The sequence below is a fragment of the Octopus bimaculoides genome, chromosome 2, assembly GCF_046866305.1.
Source record: "Octopus bimaculoides isolate indiv1 chromosome 2, ASM4686630v1, whole genome shotgun sequence".
In the NCBI taxonomy this organism is placed as follows: domain Eukaryota; kingdom Metazoa; phylum Mollusca; class Cephalopoda; order Octopoda; family Octopodidae; genus Octopus; species Octopus bimaculoides.
Window position 1 is genome coordinate 45830799 of NC_142929.1, and position 26094 is coordinate 45856892.

Below are 26094 nucleotides of genomic sequence, written 5' to 3' on the forward strand. Positions count from 1 at the left end.
TCACAAATGACAATGAAAGAACTCTGTCAGACATAACTGATTGATTGATTGATTGATTAACCATATGATTAATCAAACAATTCATTAGTTAATTGTTAACTGGTTAATTAGTCAATCACTAATAATCAAAAATGTCCAATAGAACCACTGCATATGTATATTATTGTAAATAATTATTTGTTAAAATTAAAATAAGTCAATGTAGCAAATACTTTTCTGTATTACAAAATTCTACAGTTTCCTTGATATTAAACAGATGAGAGATAAATATCCCTTTGGATAGAAAACTGTTCTACTTCAGGTAGTTTTTCAGTGAGGAAGATTAAACATGCTCTGCAAGCCAATGATTTCTGCAGTAATTTCACAAAAATGCTGTGGTTTATAGTGGTTATCAGATTTGCAATATCTACATATAGCTAGGTAGACTTTGCCATCAACAGTTAAAAAGACTTAACCATGAACAGTGTCTGGTGGGATTGGAAAGGAATTTCTGTACTATGAGCTTCTCCCAAGTAACCAGACAATTAATTCTGAGAAATACTGCACACAACTGGATGAGTTAAAAGCAGCAATTCAAGAGAAACGTCCTGAATTGGCCAACAGGAAGGGTGTTGTTTTCCAACATGATAATGCAAGACTGTAAGTTTCTTTGGGAACCAGACAAAAATTACTGCAGCTCGGCTGGAATGTGTTAGCTCACCCTCCATATTCATCAGATATTGCTCCTTCGAATTTCCACTTATTCATGTCTCTGCAGAATAGTCTTAATGGTAAAAATTTCAATTCCTTGGATGAGGTAAAAAGATACCTTGATTATTTCTTTGCCATGAAACCACCTCAGTTCTGGGAAGAGGGTATTTTCAAGTTAAAGGAAAGATGGAGACGCATTGTGCAACAAAATGGTTCATATTTGGTTGATTAAAAATGTAATGGCAAGTATTTATTGACCTTTTTCTTTCCGTTAAAAATCAGCAAGAACTTTCCGGACAACCCAATATATATATAGATATGTATGTATGTCTATATTTATGTGTATGTGTCTTTGTATTGGTGTTTGTTCCTCAACCATCACTTGACAACTGATGTTGGTGTGTTTACATCCCTGTGACTTAGCAGTTCGGCAAAAGAGGATGATAGAATAAGTACTAGGCTTACAAAGAATAAGTTCTGAGGTTGATTTCTCTAACTAAAAACCCTTTAAGGTGGTTCTCCAGCATGGCTACAGTCAAATGACTGAAACAAGTAAAAGAGTAAAAGAGTACAATATAACTAAACAATGCATTTTTGGAATGAACTGTACATGAAATTAATTTCTAAAATATAATATATTTTATTGTCTATGTTTGTTATTAAACAGCATATTGCTAATTTTGTTCTCTCTATGGATTATAACATTTCTAGATAAGAGATGAAATGCTTTTGAATCTCCAAACTGATAGAATGCTGAATGTAAGTTTGCATTTTGTCATTTCATTTTGTTTTATTTAATTTTTATTTAATTTAATTTTATTTTTATAAGCTCTTTACAGCAAGATGCCTGTTCTTTTCCCTTTATCATATCTTGTCACCTGGCATAGAGTCACTTCTCTCAATATTACTTCCCACCTCAGCTGAGGGTGTCTTTGTCTTGCAAGTTACTTGGTGACCCTGCTTGGAGCTGCTGCCACATAAAAAGCACCCAGGACATTCTGTACAGTTAGGAAAAACATCCAGCTATAGAAACCCTGACAGGAGAGCTTCACAAAGACTTGTACCTTGCCAGCTCCTGTCAAACTGTCTAACCCATGCCATCATGGAAATGAATGTTAAATGATATTGATGATTTCAAAATGAATGTTAAATGATATTGATGATTTCAAAAGCTCTGTGGAGTGGTTGGCATTTAAGGAGGGCATCCAGCCATAGAAACCAAGCCAAGACAGACTGGAGCCTGGTGCAGCTCTGCAGCTCACCAGCTCCAGTCACACCATCTTACCCATTCAAGCATGGAAAATGGATGTTAAATGATGATGAATATATTTTAGATTTATTTCAATGCAGGCATAGCTATGTGGTTAAGAATTTTTTTTGCAACAACGTGGTTTTAGTTGAGTCCCATTGTGAGATACCTTGGGCAAGTATCTTCCACTATACCCCCAAGCTAACCAAGCCTTGTTGTAAATTTGGCAGATGGAAACAGAATAGAAGCATCTCTGTGCGGTAGTTGGTGCTAGGAAGGGCATCCAGCCAAAAAAACCATGCCAAAATGGACACGGAAGCCTGGTGTAGTCTTCTACCTGGCCAGCTCCTGTCAAACCATTCAACACATGCCAGCATGGAAGGCAGACATTAAATGATGATGTATGATGCGGACATATTCTATGCCCATGAAATGTCAAATAATACCAAGCTGAATCAAACTGTTACTATATATCCTCATTGTCATTTAACATCCACTTTTCCATGCTTGCATGGGTCAGAGAGAATTTATTGAGGCAGATTTTGTATGGCTGGATGCTTTTCCCATCACCAACCCTCACCATTTTCCAAGCAAGGTTACATTTTGCCATCACTGGACATGTCTTTCCACAGAAGTGCGGAAATAAACAGCATTGTTTATATGTTGGTGATGCTCATTTACAAGAATCTTGTGATGTTAAGACAAAGGTACACACAAATATACATACACACACTATGCACACACAGCACACAACATCATCTACAAGAGTAGTTTAGATGTATTTGTACTTAGCATTTCTCATATTCATTTTTTCAATCTTTTAATGTTGAATATTTCAAATGAAATTCATTAACTACTGTTTTTATTTTTCCTTTACAGAATTTCAAGCTCTCTTTAATTGGGAATAGTGACAAAAAGAGAAGAGATGCAACAGTTGCAAAAGAAAATGTGCTCAATTCTCGTGCTGTTCCTTCTACCATTCCTAAGGAATCTAATTTTTTGGTATCTTATACATTTTAACTATTTAACTTAACATAAAGGCTTTTAAATGTACATGTGCTCTTCTACTGCTGATTTACTTCCTAAATTACAATATTAACCCATTCACATTTAAACCAGCCATATCCAGCTCAAATATTCTACATATTTTAGGTTAAAACTGACCAGCTCCAACCTCTCACACCAAACCTACAATGTCATTTTGAAAATATATAAACACACCATTGAAATCTTGAAGCTACAAGATAATGTGAGATTAATTCAAAACAAAGTGAATAAATAAGAAACATTTGACAAAGAAATCTGGATGTAGATATGAAATTGTAATGTCCCAAACTTAGCACAAATGTTATATTGTATATTCACATGCAAGTTGAATTTTATTTGAAAAATGCTTAGCCTTTTTAATAAATTTATTTTTTAAAAAATATGACCATAAAAATTAATTCAAATTAAATTATATATTCATTTCAGCATATAAAAAAAGAAAAAGAACCATACAATTCTTAATAATTAAATTTCTAAAAAATATTGGAATTAACTTTATTTCTTATCTCTTATTCCATTCTGTTTGTATCTGCAGGCAGAGCCTTCCCCTATGTCTCAAAGTTTGTTCAATGCTAATGTTGCTGAAGACTGTAAGTCTAAATTTATATTTATATATATATCTAACCTTCATATATTGCTTCATTTGATAGTTTTTATTTGCTTTTTCCTGAAATATTTTTCAAGGTGTTTCAAAATGTTTTTATTATTATTATTTTTTTTCTTTTTAAGAATCTCTTTTATTGTTTAGTCTGAAGAGAAGGCACTGCTCAGGAGATCCTTTAGAAGGCTCCTGAAGCTGGTAGGAGGGAAGGAGAAAGGTATCCTCAAAGTGGAGACTAGGTTTCAATGCTTGCAATAGAGTGGACTTCACTAAAGGCTCTTAAGAACTGGTGGTGGTGTTAAACTGGTCCTTGAGTGGCATTAGAAGAGCCCACTTTTAAGCTTTTATGCTAGGTCTCTGGTTTCAGGATATTTCTGACACCTACCTTCCTCCCATTAATTTTTAGAAGTCATATAAAATATTTTGAGTATTGCCTGAATGTTATGTAAATTAAAATGTTGCTAATTATTTGAATTAATATTTTAAATAATTTAAGGTAGTGAGCTGGCAGAATCGTTAGCATTCCAGGCAAAATACTTAGCAATATTTCGTCTGTCTTTACATTCTAAGTTCAAATTCTGCTGAGGTTGATTCTGCCTTTCATCCCTTTAGGATCAATAGAATAAGTACCAGTTGAGTACTGGGATTGATGTCATTGAATTTCTTCCCCTGAAATTGCTGGCCTTGAGCCAAAATTTGAAAGCGACATCTTAAATAATTTATATCAAGCATTTATGACTCCATCAATTTTATTTATATCATTTTGTCTTCTTTTGTTTTCAGACTCGACTGATTCTTTATCTGGAATGTTTTATGATCTAACATTGAGGTAATGTATATTTTCTGAAACTCTTTGTGAGAAATTGTTTTGAAGGGATATGCAGTTTTTTTTTTATTGGGTTATTCAATGCAGTTATAATACTAATGAGAACCACAGATGTCTTAGTTGATAGCTCAGTGGTTCTCAACCATTTTCTGCCTATGGATCCCTTTGATTCCTATTCTACTCTACTGGACCCCCATAGCTATTCAATGTATATAAAAACCATCCTACTGGATTTTTGTAATTTAATGTTATTAGGAGTTGTATTAAAAATTAAAATATTCTGTGTATTAAAGAAGTATAGCCAATTTATTGTACATAAATTTTAACAATAAAATCCTATATGAACCCCGGTTGAGAACTACTGTAGCTAAAGGTTTAATTCTTTAGCATTCAAATCTGCCATATCTGACCTAAATACTTTACCTGTTCTATGTTCAAATCAGCCAAATTCAGCCTCTTACATCTACCCCACAATATCATTACCAAAGTAAAGAGTCACATCACAGAAATCTCATAGCTATGAGATAATGCATAACTGATTCAAAATAATGTGATTAAGTAAACATTACGTTTCAGAGTTCTTCTCACTCAACTCATGTGGTACCCAAACATCGGAGTGATTTGTGTACCCAAGCTTTACCAGGTGCTCATGAAGAATGGATTTTGATAGCTTGTGTATATATATATATATATATATACACACACATTATTCTCCACTCTTACTGTGCTCTCTACACCTTCTGATTGATTCTTACATGTGTTAACAAGTACCTCCTTGCAACAATGTAAACTTTCATTCAGTTAAGATACCCTTGGCCTGAAGAGTAGCCTACGGTGTACACCTCACTTGGATATTTACCACTTCCAAGGTTCTGCTTGCTATGAAACATATGTAGCCCAGATCTTATCTACTCCATTCCTTAACTCTTGTATTCATATTCGCATACTTGGCAACCCTGATCACCGACCATGAAATATAAAAAAGAGACCTTTTTATAGTTTATCGTACTTTGATGTGAAAAAATCCACACTCTCCTATCTCAATGAACCACTATTGTCCTTGAAAGTTGTTTATTATATTTACTATGGATTGGTTGAAGCTAACTTTCTTCCTACACCTTGATCCTTGGATTGATCCTGGTGTCATGTAACTGGCACCTGTGCCAGTGGCATGTGGATATAGCACCTTTCAAAAGTTGAGCCTCATGGAGGCACAGTGATTGATGCTGGTGTCTCATAACTGGCACCCATGCTGGCGGCATGTAAAAAGCACCTTTCAAGCATTTGGGCCTCATGGAGGCAAAGTGGCCGATGCCGGTGACACGTGAAAAGCACTTTCCAAGTTTTGGGCCTCACAGAGGCAATGGTGAATGACCAAGGCATTATGGCGTGAGGAAAGGCAAAGTCAACCTCAATAGAATTTGAACTCTAAGCATAATGGGTTGGTACAAATACCATAAAGTACTTTTCTGACACTTCTGTTGGCTTGCTGACCTTACTGTGAGGTGACTGTCGTTATCGTTAGACCTAACTCATCATAAATAAATACCACTATGAGTGCGCAATGATGCCATCAACAGGTTGGTCCTGAAACAACATGTATTCTGTCTTCATGACCCCATAAACTTGCTAGCATCCAGTATGTGAAGCTTTCAACTGGTAACACTTGCAACTGCGAGTTGTTTGCAAAAAAAATCCAATAGTAATAACATTTATATAATTTGTTCTAAAATCACACTATATATATATATATATATTTTTTTTTTGTCTTTCAACAGAAATGATGGTATGCAGAAGATAAATTTCTCTTTACCAGATAATCTTACCACTTGGGAGATTCAAGGTTTCGGAATTATTGATAATACACATTTCTGTGTAGCTGAAATAGCTGAAGTGAAAACTTTCAAAAGTTTTGTTGTCAAAATGAATTTCCCTAAAGTTGTAAAGCAATTTAATTTTACAATGGTTACGGTTCTTCTATATAACTATAAGAATACAGCTCTACGAGTAAGTTCCAGCATTACATTTATATGTTTTCCATTCAGTTTCATCATCATCCACATCATCGTTGTCATCATCTTGTGATCATATTTCATCATCATTGTCCTGCTCCTCCTCTTCATCATCATTATCATCATTATTATTGCCAATACTATCATCATCATCATCATCATCATCATATTATTATCATCATTATTGTCCTTGCTGTCATCATCATCATATTCAATCACATTGTCATCATCACCACTGTCATTATTACCATTGTCATCATCGTTATTATCATCATCGTTGTTGTTGTCATCATCATCATTATCATTTATTTCTGCTTCCCATGCTAGAATGGGTTGGTATGGGTTAGACCATGTCAGTTCGTATTTATTTGGAGTTATTTGTGTATGTGTGTTATTGTGTTGTGTTGTGTGTGTGTATATGGTGTTTAATGTGTGTGTGTGTGTGCATGCATGCACGTCAGTGTATACATTTGTTCACATGCATGTGTGTTTATGCAGGTGTTTACATTTTGTGCTTCTCATGAAAATTACTGAGCTGTAAATAGTGACGTTTGCTGACATTTCCCAGTCAACAAATCCTTTAGTAGTTCTGTGCTTTCAAAGAGGAGTAAAATAAAACTCCCTTACTCGAAAAACAGGTATGGATCAGTAACAGGAAGGTTGTCCAGCTATAAGACAATGCCTCAATAATGTTTATTTGTTTAACTTTTGTTAGTATGGAAAAATGGACCAGCTGTAAAACCCATGCCAAAACCCACCTTACCAGTACTGGTGCCACATAAAATGCACTCAATCCACATTGTAAAGTGGTTGGTGTTAGAAAGGGCATCCAGCCATAAAAACCATGTAAAAACAGACATTGAGACCTGGTGCAGTCTTCTGGTGATCCAGCTACTGTCAAACCTTCTAATCCAATGGTTCTCAACTATTTTTTGCTTGTGAACCTTGATTCCTCTTTTACTTGGGTGGACTCCCATAGCCATTTGTTGTTTTTAAAAATCCCATATTTTTATATTTAAATACCATTGGGAATCATATATAAAAAGAATTTGTTAAAATACTTTGTGTATTGTAGAAGTATAAGCAATATATTGTAGATAAATTTTAATTATATCTTATATGGACCCTGCAAGGGCCAATTAGACCCCAGTTGAGAACCACTGATCCAATCTGTGCCAGCATGAAAAATGGACATTAAGTGATGGTGGTGGTGACGACGATGATATGTTTTGTTTTGTCTTACAAATTAAACCATTTTTATTTTCCTTTTTTGTTCCTAGGTACAAGTTACACTTCATGAATCAGCAGATGTTTGCTCATATGTCAATAGAAATGGACATCATTATGAAACAAGTGTTGATATTGAAGCAAATGAGTCTAAATCTATCTTTTTTGTTATTCGGCCTCTTAATTTAGGAAAATTTCCCCTTAAGGTCTCTGCAAGAGATACTGGATCAAATGATATAGAAATCATTGAAGAAGAAATGTTTGTTCAAGTGAATACTCCAAAAGTAAATAATATATTAATCTATCTTCTATCTTTTACTTGTTTCAGTCATTAGATTGTACCTGTTTTGGGACACTGCTTTGAAGGCTTTCATCAAACAAATTGCCCCGAGAACTTATTTTTTTAAAGCCAGTTCCATTGATTTCTTTTGCTGAAGTGCTAAGTGACAAGGGTGTAAGCAAACTAACATTGGTTGTCAAGTGGTGGTGGCGGTGGGGACAAGCACAAACACAAGGACACACACATACAGATATATGCACACACACACACATTTATATATATGATGGGTTATTTCAGGTTCCAACTACCAAATTCACTCACAAGTCCTTGGTTGGCTTGGGATTATAGCAGAAGGCACTTCCCCAATTTGCCATGAAGTGGGCCTGAACCCAAGATCACATGGGTGGGAAGCAAGCTTTTTAACCATGCAGCAACATCTGTTCCTCTAATTTATTTAATATCTTTTACTTATTTTTTCAATGATCAGCTTGATGCTATAGTAGAAATATAAAAAAATTTTTTAAAAAGCCACTCACCCATGATGTACAGTGGGACTGAACCTGAAACCATGTTGTTGCAAAGCAAGCTTCTTGACCACACAGCCATGCTTGCACCTGTTGAATATTCTTACTTTAATTTTAAAATTTTATGTAAATATTTGAAGAACACAATTTTTAGATAATGAAGTAGTATTTGTATTTTTGTTTTGATTTGTTTAACAGTTTGAAAAAAAAGAAAATAGAAACTTCACCAACAATAACCTTCCAGTTGAGAAAGTTCCAGATAATGAAATATCAGTTAAAAATCGTATGTAGAGAATTAGATTCAATCAAAATTCTATTACACTTATGTTTGATTTCTATTATCATATTTTAAAATTTTGCATTAATTTTTTAAAAATGCACCATATTTTCCAGCATACAAGCCCATGTAATACATAGTGTAAATAAGGCTGCGGGCTGGCAGAATTGTTAGCACACTGGACAAAATGCTGTCAAGTATTTTCTCTATTCTTTTATTCTTTCATTCTTTTACTTGTTTCAGTCATTTGACTGCAGCCATGCTGGAGCACTGTCTTGAAGGGTTTTAGTAGAACAAATTGAACCCAAGGCTTATTACTTAAGCCGAGTACTTACTGTATTGGTGTCCTTTGCTGAACTGCTAAGTTGCAGGGATGTAAACACACCAACACCAGTTGTCAAGTGGTGATGGGGGGACAAGCACTGACAGAAAGACACATACGCACAACACACATATATATATGACAAGCTTCTTTCAGTTTCCGTCTACCAAATCCACTCTCAAGCCTCAAGACTATAGCAGAAGGCACTTGCCCGAGGTGCCATGCAATAGGACTGAACCCAGGACCATGTGGTTAGGAAGCAAGCTTCTTACCACATAGCCATGCCTGCGGCATCTTTACATTCTGAGTCCAAATGCTGCTGATGTCGATTTTGCTTTCCATCAACTTAGCCCCTTCTCTGAAACTGATGTCCTTGTGCCAGAAATTTGAAACCAATATATTGTGTAAACATGCAGTGTAAATATTCAAACATTGTCACTATTTTCCCAAATTCTGCTGCATTTCACATGGAATTTCTGGTCCTCCAAAGTTGTCTTGGTGCATAAATTGGTCTACCTGTTTTGGCCGTAGATTTTAGCCTGAAAACTTTCACTTGTATGCCTGGAAAATATGATATAAAGATTTCATGACAAATACTTTTCAAATTAGATATTAAAAAAATCTTATATTATAGTCATCTCATTTCATCATCATCATCACCATTGCTTTTAATGTCCACTTTTCCATGCTTACTCAGATCAGATTGAGGTAGATTTTCTATGGCTGGATGCCCTTCCTGTCACCAACCTTCACTTGTTTCCTAGCAAGGAAGTATTTCTCCATGGTTAGACATATTCTCATAGAAAAATAGAAATGAACAACAACACCTCTGTTGTGGAGGGGATATTCCTTTACAGCCATCACATGGCAAGGAGACACAAACACACACACATTTCTATATGTGTGCATGTATACATGCATGCATATGTACCTGCACACACACACACACACACACACAAACAACACATTTTCATTCAGATATGCTTTACTTGAAATAATACATAATTCATTTACTTTCTGACATTGAATTTGAAAACGTTAATTTATCCTTTTCTTTTCTTATTGCACTAGGTTATTTATTTAGCAGTATTGTGAAAACTGCCTTGACTGAACCTGGAAAATTGATACTCATGTCTTATGGATCTGGAGAGCAAAATATCATTTATATGGCATTAACAATTTATGCTCTAAAATATCTCAGAAATACTATCCAGATGGATGAGAAAGTGTATGAGAATGGGAAAGAATTCATAAGAATGGGTAAAGTTAATTTTAAACTCAGTCTATGTCCTTAATTATCTAACATATATAATACAAAATTTTATATCTGTAACGTAATTTGCTTTCATTTATAATGGCTACTTGGATTCATTGCATTAAGTTAAATATGTTAGTTGCTGTTGTTGAACCCTTATCAGACTTATAATCAAAAGCAACCCAAATTTCACAATTTCATCCTTTTAACCCTTTTGATACCAACCTGCCTGAAACTGCCCAGGGTCTGATAAAACTGTTTTAGTTTAGATTACTGTTTTAAGGTATCTAAATTAAGACTTTCCTTCAAAATTTCTTGTGAATATATGATCCAATCACCTGCTTAATAATAACAAAGCTATTTCACTAAATTCTTCATTGTTTACAAAATTAATTGTAACAAAAGCTATGTATTTCAACAGATATAGTAACAAAAAAGGGTACTGCCTCAAAGAGTTATAGTCAAACAAATGAACCCTGGGACTTATTCTTAAAGCTTGGTACTTATTTTATTGGTCTATTTAGTCAAACCACTATGTTACAGGGATGTAAACAAATGAACACTTGTTGTCAAGCAAGAGGGTAGGGAAAGCCGTTATAAAAATTTACTTTGTACACAAACATACATGCACATGCACATACCTATGTGTGCATGTGTATATAAAGAAGTAAACACTGGATGGATAGTTATTTGCTCACTACAGCTATTTCAGACATGTTTTTTATTGATGAATACAGTTATTATATCATGTGAAAAAAAACAAACATTTACATCAGGTAAAGATAGGCAAAAATTAAACATTTAAAAAAAAACATCCCACAAATCCAAGCATGTGCCATTTCATGACACTCTGGTGAACTTTGGTCACCTGGCGAAAACGTTTTTTTTTTTTTCCACTCCTATTCATCAATAAAAATCACGTTTGAAACAGCTGTAGTGAGTGAACCACTACCCAAGTGTTGTTATTTGTTTATTATTCACCTTACTCAGAATCTGCAATTAACGTGGATCTGGAGTCTATTGAGTGCAGTACAATTGGGACAGTGTTTGTACTTAGTTGCAGCCTTGAGACTTGTGGTGTATTCAGTTGGATGTTTGTGATTGTACATGCAACTTGAATATAAATCCATTTTTACTTTGGTATGTACGTATATGTTTCTCTAATGCTGTTTTGTACATGATAGTGATCTTATTGATCTGTCGTTAGTGATTTACTATTTAAGGAGCTGATTCACTTGAATCTTGAACTTTAATACACACACACATGCGAGTGCGCATTCAACAGGCTTCTGCACAGTTTCCATCTACCAAATTCACTCACAAAGCATTAGTTGGACAGGGACTATTGTAGAAGACACTTCCTCAAGATGCCATATCTTAAGCTATTGACTTATGTTAAGCAGATTGGTAGAAAGAATAGTAAAACACAATAGAATTACCTTGTTTTGAATGAGATTTGGTAGATAGAACAGAAATTCTCTCCAGGCAAAACTTGAACTGAAGATAACCTTTAACAACCACCTCATGTGTTTTTGTTGCAAATAAGTTGGTTGGATTATTTAGACTGTAAATGAGAGAGGAAAATGTCAAGCTAAAATCTGCCGTAGTTTAACTATGAATAAGTAACTATTAAGTCTGTGTGTTCATCCTCATTTCCTTCATCCCAGAATTTGAAGTTATTATGAAAAGTTTAGGAAGTGTTAGTCAGAGGAGCTTTGAAGGATCAAATAACTCATACAATCAAATACTTGTTGAATTTATTCAATTACTTTCTTTAGAGTATGGGAAAAGAAAGTTAGAAAACTAAACTGAAGAGTCAGTAAGCAAAAAGTTGTGGTTGGATTTTTTGGTAAGACGATAATCAAACATTATAAACGCTGTCAAAAAGCAGTCACAGACTGAATTTACTCAAAAGACTTTTTATTTTTATTTTTCAGGTATTGAAAAACAAATGACTTTTAGAAAAAATGATGGTTCTTTTTCAACTTTTGAGAATACAGAATCAAGTACATGGTAACGATAAAAATTTCTGACTTTATTTTCAAAGATATCAATCCTTTATAATAGCAAAATGTTACTTAACCATTTCGTTACCGTATTTATTTTGAGATGCTCTGTTTCTTTCAATTAATTTTAAATATAAAGAATTTAGTTACCTTTAATATAAAGAATTTAGTAAAGTAACTAAGTTACCTTTAAGCTAGTATTAGAAACATCAGTTGTGACTAAGCTTTGGTGGAATATTTTAATTCAAAACTTATGAAAACAAGACATTTGTACTATAGAGCCAGAGGCAGTTTCAGCCGGGTTGGTACTGAAAGGGTTAATGCATAATATTACTTTATTCATAGAATTTCAGGCTTGGCTGGGTGGTTAAGAAGTTTATTTCCTAACCATTTGTTTCAGGTTCAGTCCCACTGTGCGGTATCCTGGATACATGTCTTCTACTATAGCCCCAGGCTGATCAAAGCCTTGTGAGTGGGGCTTAGTAGGTAAAAATTGAAAGAATTCCATCACACACACACACACACACACCTATGTATATGTGTGTGTTTGTGTGTATGTGTGTGTGTGTGTATCTTTGTGTTTGTCATTGTGTTTTTGTTTGACCCCCACCCCCACCACCACTACCACGACCATATGACACCCAGTGTTGATTTGTTTATGACTAAACAGTTTAGCAAAACGAGATCGATAGAATAAGTACCAGGCTTAAAAAATATGTGCTGCAGTTGATTTGGTCAACTAAACCCTCCAAAGCAGGGCCTCAGTATGGCTGCAGTCCAATGACAGAAACAAGATAAAATTAAGATATATATATATATACACATATACATGTGTGTGTGTGTGTGTGTGTGTGTGTGTGTGTGTGTGTATGCAGGCATGTGTTTATGTATGTATTTATATTAGTTTGTGTTATGGTAAGACATTCTGTGAATCAGAATTTTGGATTGTTTTAAAATCAATTCTTGTAGACTGCCTGTTCTTGGCTGACAATAAGAGACTAGGTTTTGAATTACAAAGCATATAACCTTGTGATTTTGCATCGTTTTGTGTAAGCTACCGAACTTGTCCCATAACTGACAGAAGAGCTGGCAAAGAAAAAAAAAACAGTTTTTGAAAAAAGAAAAAATTCAAGTGAAAAGTTTTTATTGTCATCATCAGCATCATTATCAAAGTGTACATGATGCTTTTTATCATGGCACCAACTCTAGAAGGGTTGCTGTGTTCTGAACAAGATGAAAGAATCCCCTTGATCCCACTCCTTACAGAGTGTACTGTGTACATTTTATCATGGCACCAACACAAGAGGATTTGCTATATCTTCAATAAAATTAATGGGTCCCCACCCCAATATCTCTATTTACCTGCCTCCTATTTTACAAAATATCACTCCAGGGTTGATTTATAGTGATACCAACAATAATGGGTTTGCTTCATACCCCTGAGATTAGAGAGTCTTTTACAACCCTATAGATTGTTTGCTAACCCAGGGCTACATAAGTAAGGAGGGGGAGACAGAGATGACAGGAGAGGGGAGTAAGTGTGTGATGATAGAAACAGTGTTTGGGATGAGAGGGTGGTGGTAGAAGGAGTGAGAAGAGAGTGATGAACTATTTCAAAAGGATGTCTGTATAATAGGAATTTAAAATAGTATATTTCCCAGTTTGTGAATCAAAATTTACAGCCCCAAAATGGTAGGTTGGCTTGTAGACCAAGAAGATTTTGAAGAACCAAAGATCTCATGTGAAATGCAACAGGATTTTGAATGATAGTGATGATATTTGAAAGTTTACGCTACATTTGTACACTATATACTAAGCAGGATTTGGTAAGATAGTGTGGAGGTTTGAATGTTTACACTACAAGGTGCTGGCATGGCTGTATGGTAAGAAGCTTGCTTCTCAACCACATGGTTCCAGGTTCAGTCCCACTGTGTAACAATTTGGGCAAGTGTTTTCTACCATAGCCTCGGGCTGACCAAAACCTTGTGAGTGGATTTGGTAGCTGGAAACTTGAGGAAGCCCATTGTATATATGTATATGTTGTATGTATGTTTATGTGTGCGTGTCTTTGTATCTGTGTTTGTCCCCCACCATCACTTGACAACTGATGTTGGTATGTTTACATCCCTGTAACTTAGCAGTTCGGCAAAAGTAGCCAATAAAATAAGAACTAAACTTACAAATAATAAGTACTGGGGTTCGTTTCTTCGACTAAAACCCCTTCAAGGCAGTGCTCCAACATGGCCACAGTCAAATGACTGAAACAAGTAAAAGAATAAAAGAATACTTGTATACACCATATGCTATGTTAGATTGTATGCTAGAAAATACTGTATTTAATTTTAATTTTTATTTAGGTTGACAGCATATGTAATGAAGATATTTTGTGAGGCATTAACCCTGCAAGAAGTAGACAGATCTGTCATATCATCAGCATTTCTATGGTTGCTGAAGAAACAGAAGAATAATGGTGCATTTAAAGAAGACAAATTAATCATTTATAAAGAAATGATGGTATGTTTGTAATTTTAGGAATTTTCCATATTGATTTGCTCTTGCTTTTAATTGTTTTTTTTTTCCAAATTATTAAAATGCTAATTATCTAAAAAAAAAAGTACAGTTTTTGAATGATAATAATTATGATAATATTAATGATGGTTGCTCCTGTCAATTTCAATGTATGTGCGTTTGAAAGAGTGGATTTTAATAAAAAAACATAAATGGAGAAAACAGCTTTTAAAAATCAAAAAGCCAAAAGACGCTGCTTTTATTTGTGATGGCTGTGTGAATGTAATTTGAGTCCAGATATAGATTTTAGTAAGAAGGTGCAATGAGGACACTGGTGATTATAGGTTTGCCTGGTATTAGATAAATGTATCTGTTGATTGCAGGATATAGTTCATTTATTGTTCATTTTCTTCAACTCAAATTGTTTTGATGCATCATGACACATTTTATGCCATACTGATTGAACTAAGTAATGTACAGTTTTTTGAATAATAATAATAATAATAATAATAATGATAATAATAATAATAAATAGTAATAATAATAATAATAATAATAAATAGTAATAATAATAATGATAATAATAATAATAATAAATATAAATAATAACAATAATAATAATAATAAGTAGTAATAATAATAATAATAATAATAATAATAATAAATAGTAATAATAATAATAATAATATTAATAATAATAATAATAATAAATAGTAATAATAATAATAATAATAATAATAAATAGTAATAATAATAATAATAATAATAAATAGTAATAATAATAATAATAATAATAAATAGTAATAATAATAATAATAATAATAAATAGTAATAATAATAATAATAATAATAATAATAATAATAATAATAATAAATAGTAATAATAATAATAAATAGTAATAATAATAATAATCCTTTCGACTATAGGTACAAGGCTTGAAATTTTGGGTGAGGGGCAGTTCAACCCCAGTGTTCCACTGGCACTTATTTCATAGACCCCGAAAGGATGAAAGGCAAATTTAATCTTGGCAGAATTTGAACTCAGAACATAAAGATTTGTGAAATGCCACTAAATAATAATAATATAAACCAAACATCCATCTATAAGTTGCTGGCATGCTCTGGTGTCAAGTTGGTAAAACTGAAGGGTATATTATTGCTGCTTAGGATCAGTGCCTTCCATCTGGGAATTACTTGTGTAATGTTCTGAAACATGAAAACAGCCAATTGTGCCATGTACGCAGAGAGCATCCAGAGATAATTAACCATGAAATCTCTGGATGCAGCTGACTGACACCAACAGAGTATTTGCAATGACTTGACAGGAAAGCTCAAGACGTATTTCAAAAATTTAACAAAAGGAAAATTTTACAAAAAATATAACAAGCAGAAAATTTGTAGCAAATTCTTCATCGGTCAATGTCCAAAAAGTTATTACAATTTCGTACCTTTAATGTTGATATTGTTCACTTTTAGTGGGGTTGATTTGCTCGACTAAAGGCGGTGCTCCAGCATGGCCACAGTCAAATGATTGAAACGAGTAAAAGAGAAAAAAAGAGTAAATATAAATAAAGTGGAAGTATACAAAAATAAACATTATTTTCCATCTGTTAGTTTTTGTTTTATTTTGAAAAATAAAAATTCCTCTTATGGTTTATTATTGTTTATAATTTGAATTACACATGCATGGAGCACCAAAATTTTCTTTAAGTGCTTAGGGCCTTTTTTTGGATCTTAATCTGGCTCTGATCTTTAGATGCAAAAACCTGTTGTCACTTAATGTTTCTTGTTGAGATTTGGGTACAGCTTGTATGAATTAAAGCAAAGGCAAAACATAACACCAACAACAATAATTTTCTTTTCATTTAATCCAGGGAATTATTTCTGATACTGGCTTGACAGCATTCATTTTAATTAGTTTCATGGAGTGTAAAGAAAATTTTCACCAAAAGGTAATTGTTCATTATCTCTTATAAAAGGTTCTCTCATAGATTCAGCAAATGTAATTCAGCAATGAATTTACATTAGCCTGAATGTATGTTTGCATCTGTAAGTATACTGTGTATGAGTGAGTGTGTGTGTGTGTTGTGTGTGTGTGTGTGTGTGTGTGTGTGTGAGTGTTTGGAAACCAGATGCTATGATAAAAGCATGATATAAATTTACTAGCACAGTTACCAAAAATATTTTTGTACCATACTTCACCTACCTCCTTGCAAATGTGTATGACAACTTGAATATTTTTAATGTAAAACACTAAAAAGATACACATCATTATATATGTAAATCTACATAGTAGACATACAGATATGTCAAATTTACCTATTTCTCCTTAGATTGAAAAAATAAATTTTTGCTCCTTATTGGGGTTTCATCTGAGGTTTTGACATCACTTAACCAAGTAACCAAAGCCTATATATAGCATTTAAAACAGTAGTTTCCAAAGAGGGCAGTACTACCCCACTGGGGTGGTGGAAAGATCTAGGGGTGTTGAAGAAAAGTGGGGCGATAATGGGATGGTCAAGGGTGGCCAAAAGAGGGCAATGGATGTAAAAGTGACAAAATAATGGATTAATTAAGTTTTATTCATGAAATACAGTTGTTTTGAATCTACTGCAGAAAGTGGTCTCTGTTTGTGGTGGTGAGTAGAAGGGGGCACTAGAAATGTGGCCTGAATGCCAAAGGGTCAGCAACCTGAAAAAGTTTGGGGATTTAGAAGAATAATGTAATGACCATATCAATATTTACAAGTCAATAATTTGGCACTCCGTCGCTTACGACGTTGAGGGTTCCAGTTGATCCGATCAACGGAACAGCCTGCTCGTGAAATTAACATGCAAGTGGCTGAGTACCCCACAGACACATGTACCCTTAACGTAGTTCTCGGGGATATTCAGCGTGACACAGTGAATTACAGGTACAACAGAAACAGGAAGTTAGAGTGAGAAAAAGTTGTGGTGGAAGAGTACAGCAGGGTTCGCCACCATCCCCTGCCGGAGCCTCGTGGAGCTTTAGGTGTTTTCGCTCAATAAACACTCACAACGCCCGGTCTGGGAATCGAAACTGAGATCCTATGACCGTGAGTCCGCTGCCCTAACCACTGGGCCATTGCGCCTCCACACAAGTCAATAAGTAAATATTACATAAATGGCACATGACAATGCCAACTATGCCCTGTAGAGAAATATTCAGAAGCAAAGGAAAGGAATTTTAAATCCAGAATGTATATACACATCACAAACACCATAAGGTATTTTGTTTGATGTACTAATTTATGATTTAGAAAAAGTGATGAGCCTATTGTTGATGAAGAATAAAACTCTAACAAAGTCGGTCATCATGATAATGATGAAGCATAACAATAACATTCTTGTGAATTAGATTCTAACATTCTTCACTGCTGCTTCATTTTTCTGCTTTTTTTTTTTTACTTTTTTATACATTGGGAAGTGAATTGACTGAAAGTTTCGATGTGGATTTTGCAGCTCTGAGTGAAACCAAGCTCTCAGGAGAAGGCTCACTTGAAGAACAAGGTTCCAGATATACAATCTTCTGGAAAGGAAAGGAGCCTGGCCAACCAGACTGATGCAACATGAAATAAAATGTTTTGCTCAAAAACACAACGCACTGCTTGTTCCAGGAATTGAAACCAAGATCACAAGATCATGACTGCAACACTCTTAACCACTAGGCCACGTTCCTTCATGCAAACAAAGACCAGATGAATTAAGTCCTGTTGATCCTAATATGATCAAGATAACAAAAAGCAAAAGTTTAGCTCTTTAACATTGAAACAGGCCATATCCTGACAAAATATTCTACATGTTCTATGTTCAAACTGACTACTTTTTTATACATTGGGAAGTGAATTGACTGAAAGTAAAACTAGCAAAGACTTAGCCAAAAAATGCATGCATAACTGTAATCTGGGAAGTAGCCATGCTTCATTTGTGGAAAAGAGATAGGTATTAACTCTATACAATGTACCTATCATAAATTATGGGTGCTCAAGATTTGCTGTGGTATTTTGAGCAGGTTGACATCAAAGAAGTTTTTAAAAGACCTATAAGGTTCACTAGAAGTTGTTGTTGGCAGTTTTCTCTTACATAGGTAACTTCATCAGCAGTGACTGTGGATAGCTGCTGTTGAAGCATATTTGCTTTACTATGAACAATGTGGAAAAAAGTTCAGGGAAATAAAAACGCTCTCCCTTGGAATGAAGGGCAAATTGTATGATACTTTTGCGCAAAATACATTACTACATGGAAGAAAAACATGTGCAGTGAATGCAGAAATACAAATGCTGAAAAAACAAAAAGGAAAAAAAGAGAATGAGGCAATTATGCTTTATTGGATATGTAATGTAAGTGTGAATGAAAAATGGAGCCTTGTAGAGCTGGTGGTGGTGGTCGTCATAACACTACTGCTACCACTGTCATTGACATGACATTTATCTGTCTTTTAGTAGAGCACTTAAATCAACTTATTCTAATTTACCCTGGTTGTAGAATATGCAGCAATGATTTAGGAAACAGACTTGCATACAATCAAGAGTGGGGTCTGTTGATTGTTACTGCTTCAAATTGATGCCTATAATGTATTATACATTTAAAGAATTAGAAGTTACATTAATTTTGTATCTGGTTTGCAGCATTCTTTATGTGAATTTGTGTATTGAAACAAATTTTGTTGTGTCTAGGGTGAGTCATTATACCAACATTAATAACCGGTTCAATTTCACTCTTTATCATGTTTCAATTGGTTAAATATCCAACTAACCAATCAATTGTTAGTTTAACTTGGTTAAATAGTGTGTGTGTTTGTGCTTGTGTTTGTATGTATGTATGTATGTATGTTAGTATATATGTATGTATGTATTATGTGTATGTATGTGTATTCTTGTGTTTGTCTGTGTGTTTATGTATGTGTCTTTGTGTGCGTATGTATGCATGTGTTTGTGCATATGCACCTGCTAAGCATATGCACCTGCTGTGCATGCATGTGTGGCATAACAGACTAAGAGAAAAGTCATTGAAAAGGTTGCAAATAGCAATGAAAGAACTTTGACAGAAAAAAAGGAAAAAAATGGCTCATCGTTTAACCAAATTAAACAAACAATTAATAGTTAGTTGGATATTTATTTAACCAATTGACTAATAATAAAGGAGTGGAATTGAACTAGTGTGTATGTTATTAATGCTGGCATAATGACTCACCCTACATGCAGCAAAATTAGAAGTTAATTCATAATGTATTTCTTATTTTTTTCATGCCATAAAAAATGGAGTTAAGCCTCAACCCTGTAAACAAAAATAATTGTAGTAATTTACAAAGCTACTGTAAATTATAATGTATATTTTGTTTTTTGTTCAAAACAAAACTATTTTTTACATTAAAAAAAATTATTTTCTATTTTTTTATTTTTTTCAGTTTAAAACATACTTGAATATGCAGTGATAAATTATAACTGTCACTATATCGATATCTTACACACAGAGTTAAATTTCATTTTCCACTTAACATTTCTTTCAAATGCTTCCACTGTTGCTTTTTTTTCCAACTTCTGAGTTTTTAAAGCTAAAATTTCGAATTCAGTAAAGTTAGAACTTTGGTTATAGTTTGAAATGCTTATCTACAATGAAACAATGAAGTATTGTTTTCATATCTGTGATGGTGCTATTGCTGCACATACAGACATTTGAGACTGCATTTAAAAAAGAGCTACTTATTTGATTGTTATAAATTCAACCACTGACATTACAGCCATTGGCCCTCTCTTCTCTCTATCTCTTCTACTGCTTCTATGATGGCCTTTTCGCTTTAAATCTGGCTGGACATATGCCACAGCTGTTCAGGCATTCCCATCTTATTTGTCCCTCCGTCTCTCATCACTAGTGTTGTATCTAGCCACCCATGCTCTATATTCAGTCTGTGTTTGACCAAGCATCATCACTCTAGAATTTCGTCTCTGTTCATATATTTTCCACTGGTTTTGACTTACAATGGTCAAAGAGGGACATTTAATGACATCACTCTCTCTGGTCTAGGGAGGCTTGTGAGACCAGTACGTCTTTCTAGACCACTGGAAGGGCACTATCTCTTCTTCCAGACCGGAAAAATAGAAAAAAAAAAGAAAAAAAGAAAAAGAGAAAAGGAAAACTGAATGTTCATGTTAAATGGTAGATCAGTTTCCTCACCAGTTTAAAATTTTTACACCATATTTTCTGTTATATAAGTCAATGTATATAGCATAAACATGTAATGTAAACAGTCAGACCATCACTGTCTTTTCTTCTGCATTTCATATGGAAAATTTGGTTTTCCAAAGTTGTCTTCATATATAATTCAGCCTACTGTTTTGGCTGTGACTTTTAGTCTGAAAAAGTTGATTTATATGTCAGAAAATATGGTGGTTAGCTCAACAAAAACATTTGATAGTTCAAAAATACAGGTTATTTTGCCATTTAATAAAAAGTGTTTATAATTTTTTTTTTTTCAACAGATTGTTGAAAATGAACATATTATCCTCCACTCCATTCAGTATTTGGAACAAGAACTTGACACAATTGAAGATGATTTAACATTATCAATTGTAACATATGCTCTAACCGTAACAAGAAGTGAAAAAAGTGAACAGTCTTGGAATAAATTAAATGAAAAGGCCATATCAGAGTCAGGTAAAAATTTATCTTTGATGATTTTCCATTATTATTATTATTATTGTTCAGTAGTTTTATTTTTATAACATGCTTTCACTTCACTACCGAGCGCAGCTCTGTGCGCCTTGGGTATGTGCTGTGGTTTGCTGTGGTGCTCTTATGGTTACTGTATTGAAAGTGTTTTGCGTAGGATGTGTGCAGTGCCCAGTAGTGCAATTTTCTGTATGTTATATATATTTGTAAGTCCTGGTGTTTTTGTTATGTATTTATCTGAATATTTTTTTTATTATACCTAAAGCACCTACTATGATAGGAATTGTTTCTGTTTTTAGATTCCACATTCGAGTTACCTCTATTTCCAGGTCTTTGTATTTTGAAAGTTTTTCCATTTCTTTTAGAGAAACGTTGTCATCTGCTGGTATTGATACATCAATTAGAAAGCATTTTTTTTCTTCATGATCTTTGACAACTATATCTGGTCTATTTACTTTAATTTCTCTATCTGTGTGTATTGGCATATCCCAGAGTATGGTTGCTTTCTCGTTTTCTGTGACCTTTTCTGGTGTGTGTTTATACCATCTTTTTTCTGTTGTTATTCCATAGTGTTGGCATAGCTTCCAGTGTATATAGGTCCCAGTTCTGTCGTGTCTGTGAATATATTCCTTCTTAGCCAGGACTGGGCAGCCAGAGATAATATGATTTATTGTTTCTTGTCCATCTCCACATATTCTACAGTTACTTGTTATGTTTCTTTTCATTATATGTTTTTGGTAATTTCTGGTGGGGAGGCTTTGGTCTTGTGCAGCAATTAAAAATCCTTCAGTCTCTGCTTTGAGTCCTGAGCTTCTCAACCACTGCTGGGATTTTTCTCTGTCTATTTCTTTTGCATTTAGTTTAGCCCAGTATTTACCATGTAAGGGCTTTTCTTGCCATTGTTTTATCATGGTCCATTGCTGTTCTAGTTTTAGTTTGGATTTCATTTGTTTTATAGCTTTTGTTGTTTCTTCTTCTTCTTCTTCTTCTTCTTCTTCTTCTTCTTCTTCTTCTTCGTATTTGTTAGGTAGATTGATTTCTTGTTTGTATTTGTCAGCTTCCTTAAATACTGAAAACAGTTTTTTGTTTTGCTCATGTTTTGTGACTATTTGTATTAGTTTTCTTTGCTCCTGGAGTAGGTATTTTTGCAGTCCTATGGTGGTTATTTTATAATAGTTTTCCAGCTGTATAAGATCCCTGCCACCTTCTGTGCGTTGTATATATAGCCTTTCTATGTCAGATTTTGGGTGGTGCATCCTATACCTTGTCATTATTTTTCTTGTTTTCCTGTCTATTTTAGATAGTTCGTTTAGTGTCCAGTTAAGGATGTTGTAGCTGTAGCTTATAACTGGGACAGCTAAAGTGTTGATACCCATTATCTTGTTTTTAGCATTGAGCTCTGTTTTTAGTATTGATCTAACTCGTCTATAGTACTCTTTCTTTATTTTTTCTTTCATTTGTGTATGTTGTATCCTATCTAGTTCATTGACTCCTAAATATTTGTATGGTTGGCTTTCGTCTAGTTCTCTTATTTCATTGGCTTTATCTAGTGTTATATTGCTACTTTTAACTAATTTTCCTCTTTTCAGGGTTGCTTTGGCACATTTTTCTAATCCGAATTTCATATCTATTTCCTTGGTAAAGCCGTGTACTGTCTGTAGTAGTGTTTCTAGCTCTTTGTCATTTTTAGCATATAATTTTAGGTCATCCATATATAAAAGGTGGCTGACTGTTTTTCCGTAGCGTTTGTAACCACATCCAGTTCTATTTAGCAATTCAGTTAAAGGTGTGAGTGCCAGGCAGAACAGGAGTGGAGAGAGCGTGTCTCCCTGGAATATTCCTCTTCTAATGGGGATGGCTTTCGTTTTCACAAGTCCCTCTTTTGTTTGGAGCTGTAGCACTGTCTGCCATTTGTTCATTGAGTGCCTTATGTATTTTATAATAATTGGTGCCGCCTTGTTTATGGCTAGTGTTTCCAGAATCCACGTGTGGGGAACACTGTCGAAAGCCTTTTGGTAGTCCACCCAGGCCATACTGAGGCCTTTCTTCTTTCTGCGGCTGTATTCAGTTATGGCTTTATTGATCAATAATTGGTCTTTACAGCCATATGAGCCCTTGCAGCATCCCTTCTGCTCTTCTGGAAACAGGTTGTTATTTTCCAGGTGCTTACTCAATCTCTGCGATATTATTGCAGTAAAGGCTTTGTAGATCGTAGGGAGACAGGTTATAGGTCTATAGTTTTGTGGTTTCTCCATTTCCGTGGATTTGGGGATTAAGATGGTTTTCCCTTTCGTGAGCCATTCAGGCATTGTCTCCGGCTCTGCTAGTATGTTGTTAAAGTTTTCTGCCAGCTTTTTATGCATTCCTGGTAGGTGTTTTAACCAGAAGTTGGGGATCTTGTCGTGTCCAGGTGCCTTCCAGTTGCTTAGTCTTTGCAGTGTCTGGGTGACCTCTTCAGTTGTTATAGGGGTCCAGAGTTGCTCAGGTGCTAAGTTCGTTGTTTTAATGGTCCTTTTCTGGGGTTGTTGCTTCACCGACCATATTTGTTTCCAGAATTCTTCCAGTTCTTCTGCTGTTGGTGCTGCAGTAATGTCTATTTTATTTTTACCCAGTTCTTGGTAGAGTTTTTTGGGGTTGGATTTGAACTGTTTGTTTTGTTCAAAGAAACGTTGGCGTTTCTCATACCGGCGGATCCTTTGTGCTTTGGCAAGGATGTCTTGCTTTAGTTTTTCTTTTGCCTCAGGTAAGTCTTTTTCTGTAATGCTGTATTTGTACAGTATTTTTGTTTTCTTCTTGTTACTTAGTTGTGTTGATTGTCTACTAATTTCGTTGAGAATCGATAAATCTTTTCTCTTTTTTAAAATTTTGTTCTGGATGTTATTTATCCACAAGGTCTGTTTGGGTGGTAGAACTCCTGTTCGGATGGGTTTGAGTGAGTATCCTGCTTCTTTTGTGGCTGCTGCATATATTATGTCATTTAGCTCAGTGATATTGCCTGTTGTTTCTGTGGTTGTTAGTTCCGTGACGGCCAGGTTTATGCTATTTATTATTGATGTTGTTTTATTGTCTATTTTGATTTTTGGGAGATATCATCTGTGGTCCATTCTAAGATCTGTGGTTTTCAGTTCTTTGGTTATTCTCATTTTCATAGTATCGTAATTATTAGGTTTCCCTTCGTTATTCCCAGGCTTTAGATTTGTTTTGCCTTCCTTTTCATTCATATGTTTGTCTGTGGTGTTCTGGATTGGTGCTTTTTGTACACTATTATACATCTCTACGGTCTGGGTTTGTTGTTTTTTGTTTACTTCGTTTTTGCCGGAAATGTTACGTTTGTCCTCGTGTTCTGCTATCTCAGTGTTTATATTATTATTTGGCATTGCTGCGTGACTACTATCTAGATTTTCCTGATGTATTTTTCCTTTCAATTGTTCTATTTCTATTTCTGATTTTTTTTTGCTTTTAGAATATCTTCTTATGTTAGCTAGTTTGTTAGGGTTCATTGTTTTATCGAGGTCTTTATTTACATTATTTTTCTTCCATATTTTATATGTATGTGTTGTTGCGTTTTCGATTTTTGGGTAGAGCACTGCTGTGAAATAAGCGTGTATGATCGAAATGTATTCCTCACGTGTCCATTTATGCCGTTTTGGTTTTGTTTGCGTGATATGAGGAACAACGTCCGGCCCTTTATTTTGACGGTCATCGTTTTCGTAGGGTACCGGTTCGTTCATTTCTGTTGTCAGATTGTTTTGCTCGTTCAGATCTTCGTACTTTTTGCGTAATAAGCTTACAGTACGCACTTCTCGGTTGTTATTCTTGGGTGGAATAATACCGGTGTTATTTAATCTGTTTGTAATTTTTTTGTACATGGTGTTTGGGTTTGGAGATGGTATGATTTTGATGTAACGATCGCTGTGCGGGTAGTGGAGGTATCAAGTTAAAATACATCATTATATTTGGAAAAATAGAAATAAATTTCAACGAGTATTACTTACTCGGATATAGTCCAACCCTTTGTCAGCTATTTTTTGGCTCCATGCGATGTCTTTATTTCCGATGTTTTTGGATAAATTTCGGAGCAGTGATTTATCGTTCTCACATGTTAAACATCCCCGGTGTAGTCTCTTTACATGTTAAACATCCCCGGTGTAGTCTCTTACATGTTAAACATCCCCGGTGTAGTCTCTCTCTATTATTATTATTATTATTGTAACCTTCGTCCTGTCTTTGTCCTTATATGTTTTTAATTGATATTAGCCCTTGTGGCCAATAAAACGAATTAATTATTATTATTATTATTATTATTATTATTATTATTATTATTATTATTAGGCAGCGAGCTGGCAGAAACATTAGCACGCCAGGCGAAATGCTTAGCGGTATTTCGTCTGTCTTTACGTTCTGCGTTCAGATTCTGCTGAGGTTGACTTTGTCTTTCGTCTTTTCGGAATCGATAAATTAAGTACCAGTTGTGTACTGCGGTCGATCTAATCGATTGGCACCCCTCCCCAAAAATTTTGGGCCTTGTACTTAGAGTAGAAAAGATTATTATTATTATTGTTATTATTCCACCAAGGTTGA

The 26094-nt window shown here is 34.4% G+C and overlaps 1 protein-coding gene across 2 annotated transcripts in view; it reads left to right on the forward strand.

Moving 5' to 3' along the window:
- The window catches only part of LOC106869164 (A.superbus venom factor 1), a 168614-nt gene that overhangs the window by 96171 nt on the left and 46349 nt on the right, over positions 1–26094 (forward strand). For both annotated transcript variants that reach the window (XM_052976969.2, XM_089344804.1), the window contains 12 exons: positions 1402–1449; positions 2819–2941; positions 3522–3576; positions 4371–4416; positions 6192–6420; positions 7706–7936; positions 8655–8739; positions 10127–10315; positions 12248–12323; positions 14674–14830; positions 16699–16776; positions 21324–21498. In XM_052976969.2, the coding sequence (XP_052832929.2) occupies positions 1402–1449; positions 2819–2941; positions 3522–3576; positions 4371–4416; positions 6192–6420; positions 7706–7936; positions 8655–8739; positions 10127–10315; positions 12248–12323; positions 14674–14830; positions 16699–16776; positions 21324–21498 (1492 nt within the window). The remainder of the gene's footprint in view (positions 1–1401; positions 1450–2818; positions 2942–3521; positions 3577–4370; positions 4417–6191; positions 6421–7705; positions 7937–8654; positions 8740–10126; positions 10316–12247; positions 12324–14673; positions 14831–16698; positions 16777–21323; positions 21499–26094) is intronic.